The 14,432-nt window shown below is 38.5% G+C and overlaps 1 protein-coding gene across 3 annotated transcripts in view; it reads left to right on the top strand.

The window, feature by feature from the left end:
* The window catches only part of LCORL (ligand dependent nuclear receptor corepressor like), a 146,684-nt gene that overhangs the window by 107,642 nt on the left and 24,610 nt on the right, over positions 1–14,432 (top strand). For 2 of the 3 annotated variants that reach the window (XM_089677463.1, XM_089677464.1), the window contains exon 7: positions 9,658–13,760. In XM_089677463.1, the coding sequence (XP_089533589.1) occupies positions 9,658–13,760 (4,103 nt within the window). Of the gene's footprint in view, positions 1–8,083; positions 9,555–9,657; positions 13,761–14,432 lie in introns of those variants that run through there. The other variant, XM_089677466.1, reaches the window with a different exon arrangement.

The raw sequence follows: 14,432 nt of genomic DNA, 5'->3' as shown, positions 1-14,432 counted from the left end.
GTAAATGGTAGCGGGTACCTGTCAAATTCTGGTACCCGCTCCCCAAAGGTGCATTAATGGGGAGCCGGGGACAAATGCTTAAAACGGACCTTCCCCTTTTGGGTGGAGCTCTGCTTTAAAGATGCAGGAACAAACGATGTCCAGCAAAGCACAATGGCTGTTGAAGGCATCTTATGTGTCCCCCACACCAATTCCACCAAGCAAGCTATACAAAAATGGCAACCACCCCAATTTATAACTAGCTTTTACAGTAAGGTGCGCAGCAAAAACAAACTAAATTGTAAGTATATTTGTCATCCTGCAAATAATCACAAAATGGCACTTTCTAAAAATTAATTTCTATTAAAAACAGGTTTTAATGCACAATATTTGCAAATATGTATATGTGGAAGCCGCACGTCTTTGTCAAGGCCACTGAAGTACCTAAGCACCTTCACACACTAGGCAGTACAGAAGCTGTTTTTCAGAAGGAATAAACTTTTAGGCTCTGTTCACACCAATGCGGTTTTTTTAGTACTTTTTGGAGACACACACTACAGTCCATTTAACATGGTTTCCTCTGGAACATGTTCACATCTATGCTTTTTTGAGCTGCTGCTTTGGAAAGGGTCAGGGACTTTTTCTGAACATTGAGTTCAATGGAGAAGCTGCATGGTAGTGCATTTTTGCTGCATTTTGCAATTTTAGGCTGCCCAGCAACAAACAAAATTCCACTTTAACAAAAAAATTAAGAAAATGCAAAATGTGTCAAAAATGTGTGTAGGAAAAAGCAAAACAAACTGCAAAAAGCACTGGAGAAACCATCAAACGCAAAATGCATACAGTCAGGTCCATAAATATTGGGACATCGACACAATTCTAACATTTTTGGCTCTATACACCACCACAATGGATTTGAAATGAAACAAACAAGATGTGCTTTAACTGCAGACTGTCAGCTTTAATTTGAGGGTATTTACATCCAAATCAGGTGAACAGTGTAGCAATTACAACAGTTTGCATATGTGCCTCCCACTTGTTAAGGGACCAAAAGTAATGGGACAGAATAATCATAAATCAAACTTTTACTTTTTAGTACTTAGTTGAAAATCCTTTGCAGTCAATTACAGCCTGAAGTCTGAAATGCATAGACATCACCAGATGCTGGGTTTCATCCCTGGTGATGCTCTGCCAGGCCTCTACTTCAACTGTCTTCAGTTCCTGCTTGATCTTGGGGCATTTTCCCTTCAGTTTTGTCTTCAGCAAGTGAAATGCATGCTCAATCGGATTCAGGTCAGGTGATTGACTTGGCCATTGCATAACATTCCACTTCTTTCCCTTATACTCTTTGGTTGCTTTTGCAGTATGTTTTGGGTCATTGTCCATCTGCGCTGTGAAGCGGCATCCAATGAGTTCTGAAGCCCCTTCATTACGGCTTTTTCAACTCAGTATAAATTAATTAATAAAATTATCAATAATAATTGGGGCATTTTGAAAATGGATCCGGTATTGTCAAAGATTTTGCCTGAAAAACCAGAAATAATTTACCGAAAAGCTAATGCTGTCAGACATATGATTGCACCTAATGTTGATCCCCCTAAAAATATTTCTCTATTTAATGAGCTAAAGGGTTTCCATCCCTGTAACAGATGTGTCATCTGCAAATGTAGCAACATCAGAAAACATAAAGTTGATACGTTTGGATCATCTGTCACTGGTAGAACATACAATATAAGACAATTTATATCCTGTTACAGTAAGTTTGTGGTATACTTGCTACAATGTCCTTGCCAGAAACAATATGTGGGCAGGACCACAAGGCGTCTACGTGACCGCTTGCGTGAGCATGTATCGAATATAAAAAAGGGTTTTAGAGAACATTCGTTATCCAATCATTATCGTATTTATCACAATAAGGACCCATCATCTTTTAAGTTTGTTGGCATTGATGTGATTGGCTATCACTGGAGAGGTATTAATAAGACACGAGCGGTCTCCCAAGCAGAAACAAAGTGGGTGTTTGAGCTCAATACATTACACCCCTCAGGCCACAATATAGAAGTAGATGTTAACTGCTTTATTGCCAACAGTTGATTGGGTTTAACCATATTTCCTTTATTCTGTGCCCCTTTTATTATTTATTATGTTTATACCATTTTATATTGCACTTTTATATACCGTATATGATTTTCTGGTAATGTGCGTTTACATATATTGAGTGCTACATCAATTGTTTGAGTGGCAATTCATGTTTTAGAATTTGAATAGAATTAGTGAGGCACCAATATATATATATATATATATATATATATATATATATATATATATATATATATATATATATATATATATATATATATATATATATATATATATATATATATATATATATATAAAACCAACTATGGTAATATTTTATATTTTTATATTATTATGTATATTGTGTTTTACATTTTATATTTATTTGTACCTTACCATATGTATACATTCAGTGCACCCACCTTGCCGTGGTCCGCCAGTATAGCTATGTGCCAATCACTGCGGGGCCGCTTTAAGGCCATGGATACTAATATGTATTTCTCACCGTTAGACTTTAGAATTACTTGAGCACTGCCACTTTATTGGTTATATGGATGATGGGAGTATATTATCTGTTTATTAGTTCCCTGGGGTCTGTGGCTGGCTAACTTTTAGCTAGCCTCGAATGGTGAATGGGAATAATCTCCCTGTCCTTTGTATTCTACTGACAGTATCGCGGATCCACGGCAAAATGGCGCCGTTATTAACGCGCATGCGCACTGGCCGAAACTTCGGGAAGATGGCCGCGGCTAACTGCGCATGCGCCGTCTTCCCCTATATAAACGTTGGACGTCGGTCACGCCTCTGTACAGCCTCCCCTCTGATGATGTGCCTTTAGCACGAAAGGCCTAAGGAGGAGCTGTGCAGAGCGTGACGTCATTTCACCGCCGGAGCCACGAGGAGGCCCGGCGGCCATCTTTGTTAGGGTCAGTACTGCTATTCTCACTACTCAGTTTCCTGTGTTGTGCATACTACCCTGTCTTTTTATTATATCAATAAATAATTTTGGGAACATACTACACTATCTTTGGCACCTGTTTTGGGGCTCCTATGTGGAGCTATTGCCCCCACAGAGAAGGTGCCTGTACCATCTAGAGGAGGGATCATCACCATAGAGGATTACCTGGCTGACCTTAAGGGGACCCCTGGACCTGTATTGGAGCTCTGGATGATCCACCATGAGAAGGATGCCCACCACCTGGTCCTGGATCTAACATCAAGGATGGCTATTCCTATATGCGCATAATCCATGCGTTTCTGGTGAGTGCGCACTTCTATCGTTTGAGGCAGACAAGTTCTGGAGATTTTTTTTCATCATTTTAGAGAGCACCACGGATATTTAATTGACTTTATATATCTTTTCCTGCTTTGTTGGTGTTCTTTGCTGGAACTTTTGGTTTATCTTTAAGCGCTGCACTATATTATTTACATTTATAATGAGTTCTGAAGCATTTGGCTGAATATGAGCAGATAATATTGCCCGAAACACTTCAGAATTCATCCTGCTGCTTTTGTCAGCAGTCACATCATCAATAAATACAAGAGAACCAGTTCCATTGGCAGCCATACATGCCCACGCCATGACACTACCACCACCATGCTTCACTGATGAGGTGGTATGCTTAGGATCATGAGCAGTTCCTTTCCTTCTCCATGCTCTTCTCTTCCCATCACTCTGGTACAAGTTGATCTTGGTCTCATCTGTCCATAGGATGTTGTTCCAGAACTGTGAAGGCATTTTTAGATGTCGTTTGGCAAACTCTAATCTGGCCTTCCTGTTTTTGAGGCTCACCGATGGTTTACATCTTGTGGTGAACCCTCTGTATTCACTCTGGTGAAGTCTTCTCTTGATTGTTGACTTTGACACACATACACCAACCTCCTGGAGAGTGTTCTTGATCTGGCCAACTGTTGTGAAGGGTGTTTTCTTCACCAGGGAAATAATTTTTCGGTCATCCACCACAGTTGTTTTCCGTGGTCTTCCGGGTCTTTTGGTGTTGCTGAGCTCACTGGTGCAGTCCTTCTTTTTAAGAATGTTCCAAACAGTTGTTTTGGCCACGCCTAATGTTTTTGCTATCTCTCTGATGGGTTTGTTTTGTTTTTTTCAGCCTAATGATGGCTTACTTCACTGATAGTGACAGCTCTTTGGATCTTATCTTGAGAGTTGACCGCAACAGATTCCAAATGTAATTAGCACACTTGAAATGAACTCTGGACCTTTTATCTGCTCATTGTAATTGGGATAATGAGGGAATAACACACACCTGGCCATGGAACAGCTGAGAAGCCAATTGTCTCACTACTTTTGGTCCCTTAACAATTGGGAGTCACATATGCAAACTGTTGTAATTCCTACACTGTTCACTTGATTTGGATGTAAATACCCTCAAATTAAAGCTGACAGTCTGCAGTTAAAGCACATCTTGTTCGTTTCATTTCAAATCCATTGTGGTGGTGTATAGAGCCAAAAATGTTAGATTTGTGTCGATGTCCCAATATTTATGGACCTGACTGTATATGTAAACCAAGCCTTGCAAAAGGTCTGCTGAGTAGAGACCAGCATTGGTATGGGTCCCAGCATGGTACCTGATAATTTTGTTTGGAAAATTTGAAAGTTAATGTGCATCATTCTAGCAAGTATGTGTAGACCCACACAAGAAGGTTCAAGTGCAACTACAACCTGAATGCAGAGTTGAAAGGATTTTTATTTTTGTACAGCCATTCTTGTCATTTAAGTACCTGTACCAAACTGCACAGCCTTACAGGTGACACATTTACTACCTGAATCAGCAATGCAGCTTCTTATGTAACCTCACCACTTCTAGGTTGCTCCTTGGACAATAATGTAGCATCACCCATTATGAAGTTAGCAGACAAGTTATCCAGGAAGCTGTAAATCTGAATCAATTAGAGTGATCTCCCTGGCTGAGTAGTGAAGCTGATGCATGTAAATCGTCATATTGGCTAGCCAAAATAAATCCTTTTGTCAGGTAAGAACTTAAACTGTTTTTGTATTGTATAGGATTCCTGGCTGCATTACTTTAATATGCTCAGCCAAATTTCAACTGTAGAAGCATTCCTGTGTTTATGCCCTTTTATATGTAGGGAAGAGGAGGAGAAAGATGTGTAACAGCTACTTTCACATAGGCTGGTTGACCTGTGAGGAGGAGGAGGCAGGAGGACTGTCACTTGATTAGTATTCTATAAATGCACCACTGGAAAGTATTGTGTAACTGAGTGTGTCAGTATTTATTCATGTTTTCAGCAGAGTAACGAGGAAAGTGTACAGCCAATTGGTTGGTGGGTGGGTGCAATGCAGACTGATTCTTTTCATGTATTCCCTAATTGGCAATCAAAAACAAATTGGCACAGGAGACACATGGAGAAACTTTATCTCCCACCCAGCACCAGCCCAACATATGACTTGCTTCCCTGGCTCTGCTTTTCTGCTGTAAGGATTCATTATAACAGCATGAACCTTCTGCAAGCCCAGTAAAACATCCCTATATGGAACATATTTAAGGACAATAATGCAGGCAAAATCTGGCATTACGACTAGTGAGCAATTTTTGGCAGTTTTTCAAAAACATGTGGTCCCTGGCAAACTTTTCTTTTTATATGGCATCTCCCTGGTGGTGCTTGTAAATACATTTTGTTATCCTTGAGTGATTCTTTAATGAATTCCAGGCACAGGCTGCGCACAAAGCCTCTACATCTCTTCAAGTCAAGATTAGACCCATACCTGTCCATGAACTGTCAAATGCTTGACTCTCAACTCCCTCTGGTTACGGCATTTGACATGTTGTTTAATCTTGGAGGGTCAAAGCCCTGCAAATGGTTGGGTTAAGCTCCATGGGGTTCTACAAGGATCAAACTGAAGACAAAAATTTTTAGGCACCACAAGCTTTCAGCCATATTATCTTGTTTCTAAGAGAGGGTTAGATTCACTTTCTTGCCATGATTCCAAAATACACAATACTGTGTTGTCAGTGATTGCACTTCACTTTCTTCTTCTCTACAAGGAGGGATAGAACAGTATATTCAGTATGAAGTCAGTAAGTCTTACACTAGGCTACCATGCCATGGTACTAGTAGCAATAGTACTATTTTAATTCTGTCTTTTAGGAATAGGTTCACAGAAGAATAAAAACTTCCCTGGCCCCCTAACCTACAAGCTAAGCCCCCCCAATGCAGATGACTACTTACTTCTTGCAATAGTCTTTGGCAGGTGTTTATAACTTTGGTATATAAATCTCATCTTACTCTGCCCATGCCAGTGCAGTAACTTTCATAGGCTTGGGGGCTTACTCCAAAGGTATCGGTACAACCTATCCAAGAGTTACTATGAACATGTGGGTAGCATCACTCATTAATTCTGCACTGAGGCTGAAAGCACCACAGGATGCCAACTGAAAACGAGAAGTAGGTTTGTGGGTGGGAAGGTTTCAGCTAACAATAAGTTAAGCTACAGACCATTTATTCTGAAGTAAATCTGACCTTTAACTTGGGCAGGTTTTTTTTGTAATAGACATTCCCTTTCATAGTAAATACACTTGCAACTATAATAATCCACAGGAATAATCCATGTCTTTCTCTATTCTAACCTTTGTTTCCACGATATAAGGCAACTGCTATTTACATCCACATACAGATCAAGCATAGAAAAAACTTCTCCTGTTTGCAAGTGAGTTACATATGGAGATATTGTCCAACATCATTTATTCACCCCCAGAGCACTGTTGTAAAAATAACTTTTCTTTACTGAAGCTTCAAACAATGCAAGGACAGCAGCTTGAGTAATGCCCAACCTGTTCTGAGCCACACTTCCTCAGGCGCAACTTGTATGCACAAGCTACCATAAAGGATTAATTTTAACAGCTTGTAGGAGTAAGTGAATAACCATAAACAGTAAATGCACATGTTAGTTTTATGCATGTAAAAGTGATGTTTTCTATGCAGAATCTCTGAGTGCATACTAATGGATGGATTTAAAAAAGAACTAACAAGTTCACTTTTATATTTTAAGCCTCCACAGTTCTTCAAATGCATCCAAAATGTGTTTTCCATAATCCATCCTGGCCCCACCTGTGCATTACAGCCCCATAGACCTCTATGGGATGGTCTTTGAACTCAGGACACCGCCTCATGGAAGTCAGTGAAGCTGTAATGTACAGTGCAGCCAGATCAGCAAAACATGCAGCGCTGGATAGAAACAAACAACGGATCCAACGGAATGCACCAGTGTTGGATGGGTTAGGTAAAGGTAAGGAGTCAAAGAGGATAAGTGCGCTTAAAAAAAAAAAAAAAAAAAAAAAAAAATCCCAGTGTGCGTCAATGCAAAGATCACTAATCGTAACCACGTTGCATACCATGGTGACCTGCCAACATACACATACCTGAAATTGTGGACAATGATCCATATGCATCTTACCACCTTAATGGGCATGTGAGTGACTGTGGTTGGTTTGATTGTTTTTATTAATGGTAATGTTTATTAACCGTTATGGAATATATGGTAAAAAGGTTTATATATTTAATTGTATTTTTTGGGGTGTAGAATAATAGATATTTGATAGCTTTCTGAGCTTAGGTAGGTATGTTTTCCTGTTTAGATATTTCTTTATATATACATTAATGTTTTGGAAGTTTGTAGTTTTCAGTCATCTGCATTTTTTTTTTTTGAGTATTGTTCAAACTGTCTGCTAGTTCCATTTGCTCTTGTGCATCCTGTACATGTATGCTATAATCAAGTTATTGTAACTCTTATGTTAAATCAGTGATACAAATCTTTCTGATATTCTTTTATACGTTGACTATATCTCAACATAAAATATAAGTTAGGTGGGTTGTAGGCTGTATGGGAACATTTCAGGACTGCTGCTGCTGTACAGGATCTTGCTGGCAGTACTTTTGTCAGATAATTTGTTGTTCTGTAAATCTGTGAGATAGAGATAGATAGGTATATAGATATACACACACTTTTTTTTTTTTCTAATGATTAGAAATGTATATGATATAACTCTGACCACAGTCTCCACAGTCTCCAGTATGAATAAGAAGAGTAAATTATTTTTGTATCATACTTCTTAGTAAAGGCATATTGAGTTGAGACTAGAAACAATAACAGCATATTGGCCAACAGTGTGAGAAGGCTCCGAAGCCCTAACACATTTTTAGATGCTGCCCATGCCCCCATAGGGGAGATCTCTTGCTTCCTATTCCAGAAATGTGGGGGTTCACTCAAGAATGTTGAATTAATGGAATGCAGATACCATTAAAAACAAAAATATAAATAAGAATTTAACCTTTCACCTGTGCCTGTATAGCTGCCTTTGTACTGTTTGGAGAGATTTCCTGAATGGAGCTTCTCTGTTCTACCCAAACTTAAAAACGTTTTGAACATGCAGGTTCTGCAATAGGCATGAATAAAATGCACATATTGCCGTTTTCCTTTTACATGTAAGTAAAGGTTACACAGTCCAGCATATTATGAGAGCTCAAATTAAACACAATAAGGATGTTCCCAGAAGGTATATAGTCTTCATGTATTACCTATGGTCTCAAAATGAACCCGAGAGTGTGGCAGAAGCAAAGATCTAGGCCTGAGGCACATAAAGCCAAATAATAACAAAATCAAATGCCCCAATGCACAGCCAGTACTGTAGCGGGAAGCCATGTCTTCTGCCTATGTCTTTTTTGCTTACCTTCAAGTCTTGACTCTTATTATCTTCTTTCACTGTTAATTCCTCTCCTCTTGGTAATTTACAGATCCTGCTTCCTATGAGTCTCTTCTAGTTTGCCTGCTCTAGCTGCATCGCAGTCCTCTTCTCTATTCCATGCTCTTTCTCATGTTGGTGTATTGTCCTCCTGCTCATCATTGCTGCTTATTGCCCACTGTCCCTACCTCTTCTGCGCATGCTCAGTGCTTTCTTTATGCCATTTCAACACTCGCTTATTTGTCCTCAGCCTATTTCTCCTGTTTGCAGTTGGCAGTTCAGAATCCAGTACCTACTCTTTTTATCTTCTTTACCTGCACATTGCCCTTATCATTCACTTTCACCTTCTCACCTTCCTGGTGTCCAATCTCCTTGTACTGTTTAGCTGCTATTCTACTCCCTTCCAAATCCCTCAAAATCAAGGATTCAAATTTTGCTGCCTTTCTACCCACATCCAATTCCACTTCCATTTTTGGGCCTTGATTCCTCTTCTAATTCCTCCACTCCACAATAAAATCCAACTGCATCATCCATCCCTTACTGGAGCTTAAGCCCTACTGCTTTCTTTTTTTCCCCCCTTTCTTCTCCATTGAACAGGTTCTGCCTCTACTCAGCCACTCTCCTTCCATGATCAAATTCCACTGCCTGCTCTCTGCCTCCTCCCCTCTCCAACATCAGGTCCTGCTGCCTACTCTCACCAAACCCCATGCTACAAGATCAGGTCCTGCTGCCAGCATGCTAGTACATATTATGATCATCCCACAAAATGAATTTGTAGAGGTATGGAGTAACTTTAGTGTCTTTAATGCCTTGTCTATTTACAAATATAAGGCTAATATTTATATATCTTAAATTCATTTCTTCTCTCATTTGTTTTTTACAGTGTCGTCAATGGTTATTTTTTACGGAAACTCAAGAAAGTGACAAAACGTCCGAAAGTAAACACTGCTTTAACTAAAGTTTTAGCCACTTACTGTTTGTACCACCAACAGCAATCAGTACGTATGCTGAAGTTTTTAAGAGAGGAACAGAAAGCATGTTCACAGGTTTGCTGTGGCCATCTACAAGTTTATGAACAAGCAAAATCATCTAAAAGAACAAACAAATCACCAGCTGTACTTTACTCTTGCACAAATGAAAAACTCAGTAACTGTGTAAGTCTTAAGGAGCAAGCATCCTCTGCTAATCTGCCTTATCTGTCTGTCCGCCTAAAAGATTTACGCCTTACGTGGCCTAATTTAGCCTTAGGAACTGTGAAACTGAATCCCATTAAACATGGAGATTTGCACCTTACATCCAGTGATCAGGTTTTGCACTGCATAAATACACGTTCAAAAAAGAAGAAATTATTTATTCACTGTTCTAGTAGGTACCGTGCCATCAGTTGTTCTTCATCTTTACCCCGTTTGAAGTTACAAAGAGTTGCAACATGTTTGGATGGGACAATGGTAAAAAGTGACTTGAAATATTGCAATCAACCAGCATCACCCGTTTCTATAAAAAACAAATCCTGCCAGACCGAAGGAACCCACAAGACTGTGTCTAAAAGTTCAATTACTAAGGATCCATCATGTGGCATTGATGGAGAAAGGAAAAACCTTATGTCTACAGAAAATAATGCAACTACTCAAAGTTCTGAAGACAAATGTAAGATTGGCTCAGTACATTTTGGAAATTTAATTAAGCACCTTCTAAACAATTCTAAAACAAACAATTTTGCAGAGCTGCTAAACCAAGATACAAAAAGCCTAGAGGATACAGGGATTCAAACACGATTCCAAAAAAGCCAACAAAAGTCACCAATATTTGGTTGCTCTTTGCCTAGCAGTCAGTCAATGGAATGTACTAGCAAACCTAATTTCTGTGGCACTTTTCCTAAGGAAAAAAATGGTTATGAGAAAGATTTGCAGAAATCAACTGAGAATATGGCTAAGGCTGTGGGCTATAAAAAACAGAAGGTTTGTGACATTTTAGTCACAAAGGATCCTGACAATACTCCAACAGAGAGTGCCGCACAAGAAAATAAAACAGAACTACCTCATAGTAAATCAGGAATACATTCTAAGAATGTTAGTTGTGTCAAAAATAATCAGCTATGTTTACTCGAAGACTCAACATTTTCAGCCACAGAAAATGTAAATATGCATAAAATACGTTCTCACCAAGATTCTTTTTTTGAATGCAACATTCCTTTAAAAAGATATTCCAAAAATATTTTGGGAAAATGCAAACTATGTGATGTCTCTCATGGCCAGTGTTCTTTTCCAGGAAACATTAATTTATTTTGCAAATGCACCATCAAACACAACTCAGGGATTTTAAAGAACTTTAAAAGTGATGCACTGTTTGGTAGGAATACTACTGATAAAGCAAGAAATGCCCACTTGATGGTAGTAGTAGAACGTTTGGAAAACACCATTGGTTCTGGTACACAAATTCCAGAAGGAAGCAAAAACAATTGTGAAACTAGAGAAAGCATTACTAATAAAGGCGAAATACTTGAGTTGCCATCAGGCCAGTTGTCAATAAAACCACTGACAGCTGTTAGGTCAAGCAATCATCTAACCTTGAGATCAGCAACACAAAAAAACCAAGGTGATTTAGCTTTAAGTTCAAAATCTATAACTCATTCTGTATCATGTAGGATTTCCGAGAACACATACCTTAGCCCAATTAAACTTATGTTTGTTTCTAAGATTGAATCTGAAGATGGAGAAAAATATGCCTTAAGTCCTGTGTATACTCCCCATAACAACAGAGATCACCAGCCAATGACTATGTTAAGAAAACCGTCCAATGATGGGCAAAGCAAAAATGCAATGCCAAATTGTCTCAGCCAATCTGACAATCTGAACAACTTTCATAATTCACAGTGCAAAGTGATTGCATCTTCAAGTCCATCTGAAGCTTGTGTAACTACTCAGAATCATCCGAAAGATGCATACACTGTGAGGCGAAAATTGTTAGGGTCCGAAATGGTTGGTCGTCACATCCTGAGAAATGTGGGAAAATCAACTGTTAAACAATCAAGGTCAAAGAATCTTGACAAGGACATGCCTGTTAAAATGAAAAATGACCTAAAGATTTCTATTCCTTATAAGACCAGCAAAATTGTTACCCGCTCTAAAATGGCAGATCATTTCAGAGAATCAAGTACCACTGAAACATATGTAGCCAAAAATATATCCAGTACTCAGATTAAAATTAAAAAATTGCACAAGATTCTGGAGTCTTCTGTGATATCCAATGCAAATGTCGGACTCCTGGGAGACCATACTATGCCACTTGAAAGGGAAAACTGCAAAATATCACTACGATTTTCATCACGTCTCCAGAAACTGAAGAAGCCTTCCACTGTTCCTAATTTGTGTGTGGTTAATGAATGCAGTTCACAGCAGCAAAAAACAAAGAACAAAATCAAATCTCTGTCAGATGTTCAACAGGATGATGGTAAAAACACTTTTAACTTGGGAAAATTTCAATCAGAGCAAGACCTCAACCAAAAAACAAAACCAAAGAAGCAAACAATTTTGAAATCCCGAATGATTAGGAAACAGGCCTTGTCAAATTATATGACCAGATCCAAAAAGTCACCATTATTTGCACTGTATTATGGTTCCCAGTCTAAATTTTCTGTAAGATGTGCCTTGTTTCATAAATCTAAAAAGCATAGCTTTTGCAAAAATAAACATTACAGAAAGAAATTGAGAAGTTACAAGCCGCAATGTAAGCCACCATTACTACACTTAAATAGTGTTGATAATGAAGATCAAAGTCTGTGTACTTCTACAGATCCTGATCTACCTGATCTACAGGCTGACACTGCTATTGAGTGGTGGTCTGCAACAACGTCAAATGAGACTTTGTTAAACCATTTAGAAAGCAGGTATGAACATATTGCAAAGACGTGGGTCAGTGAGAACAATGTAGAGAAAGACCGTGAAACACAGTTGTCACCACTCTGGAAATGCTCCAGCTCAGAATCGAGGTCACCCATTCAGATGCTTTTTAAGAAAAAATGTGACATGAATGACCTTGCTACCTGGTTTATGCAAACAACAGAAACGCAGTCCCTTTCAATAGTGAGAAAAGCTAATGCTCGCAAACCTCTTCACAGAATTACTGAAAAGGGTTGTAAAAGAAAAACAAAACACAGCAATCATTTTTCAGTTTCTAAAAAATACTTGAAACCGTGCATGCAGCTGACCCAGTCTAGCACTTTAGAAGAACTTCATCGAGTTTCTAAATTTGTCCAACCTGAAAGCCTTTCCTTAAATTTAGGCAAGCACAAGCGCAAAACAATCCTAAATATGAATATCTTGCAAAGTAGCAGTGATAAAACCAAAGAAGTCTCTGTAAAGTTTTCATGTCCTGGTGAGAATTTAAATCAGGAGTTTTGTAGAACAAAAGTTGATGCTGCAGAATCCACCGTCAAAGAAACTATGCAGTTAACCAAAGATGATCTTAAACCTTCTACTAGCCTTGAAACAGTACAAGTGTCTTCACTACCATCACACGCTGAGTCAGTTTTTTCCAATAAAAATACAAAGGCATTAAGAGAAATTGAACCTAAATGCTCCAACAAACTATGCATTAAAGACTGCAAAGTTTTTCTAACAAAATGTGGAAGTAAGGAAACAAAAATGTTACTTTCAAATGAAATATCTTCTGATAGGAGCACCAAGTGTACTGTGAAATCAGGTTTGGAATTGAACCCTAGTTTTAGCACAAAATATGGATTTCGGGTGGGCAAAATTCTTACCAAACGCCGGTGTTTTAAAAAAGTAAACGCACTCCAGTGTAGATATGAAATGTGCCTAAGGAAAGTGAGAAGAGCTGTAAAACGATACAGCCACTGTGATACATCAATACTGCAAGAAAGGAAAAAACATATGAAAGTTGCCTTCTGTCTAGGAAAAAACAGTCCTAAAGAACGGCGTCTAGTCACAGGAAAGGTGCTCACAGACTATACAAAACTCCAGATAGGTAAGTCAGGAGTCGTTTTTTATTAAACTGTATGCCTTGCTGATTTATTACTTTTGTAATTGATAGACTGTAATTTCAATCTTACCTAAAATCTCCCTACTTCCTATGTGCTTTGAAGTTTTTTGTGGCATATGTAAATTACTTTGGCTACAATACTGGTTTATATTGTATTTTTGAAGAATAAAGATGTGCTGAAGATAACAGCGATATGTCAGTATTGTTTCCAATATCTAATCTTATAAATAAATTTCATTATTCCATAAACTACAATTTAGGCCCCATTTACACTATGATGTGCAACGTTAGGCGTTACGCATATGTGCGTCTTTTTGCACTACTCGCATATGTTTCCTTTCCATGGGTTGCCCTACATGCGACAAACGTGCTAAACCTAGCTCAGGAACATTTTTAAGCCTCTTCCATTTTTAACAGCGCATATTGCTGTGTTTGTTGCACTTTGGTTGCATTTGGGGTGGCATTAACAATGAATGGCTTGGCATGTATGGTTCATGGTTTTTGTTTTTCAATAATTACAATACTATAGAGTGAATGCAGCTCTACTGATGCAAAAGGGCCTTTTATGAATCATAGATCATTTTTTTAAGCATTGTCCATATTAGTTAATTTTATAGGTTGTAAAACTATTCTTTCTGATAATGGCCCTTCCTACCA

This window comes from Staurois parvus, unplaced genomic scaffold (genome assembly GCF_062004578.1).
Source record: "Staurois parvus isolate SC_StPar_1 unplaced genomic scaffold, SC_StPar_1.0 ptg000186l, whole genome shotgun sequence".
NCBI classification, from domain to species: Eukaryota; Metazoa; Chordata; class Amphibia; order Anura; family Ranidae; genus Staurois; species Staurois parvus.
This window is presented reverse-complemented; position numbering and strand designations above follow the sequence as displayed.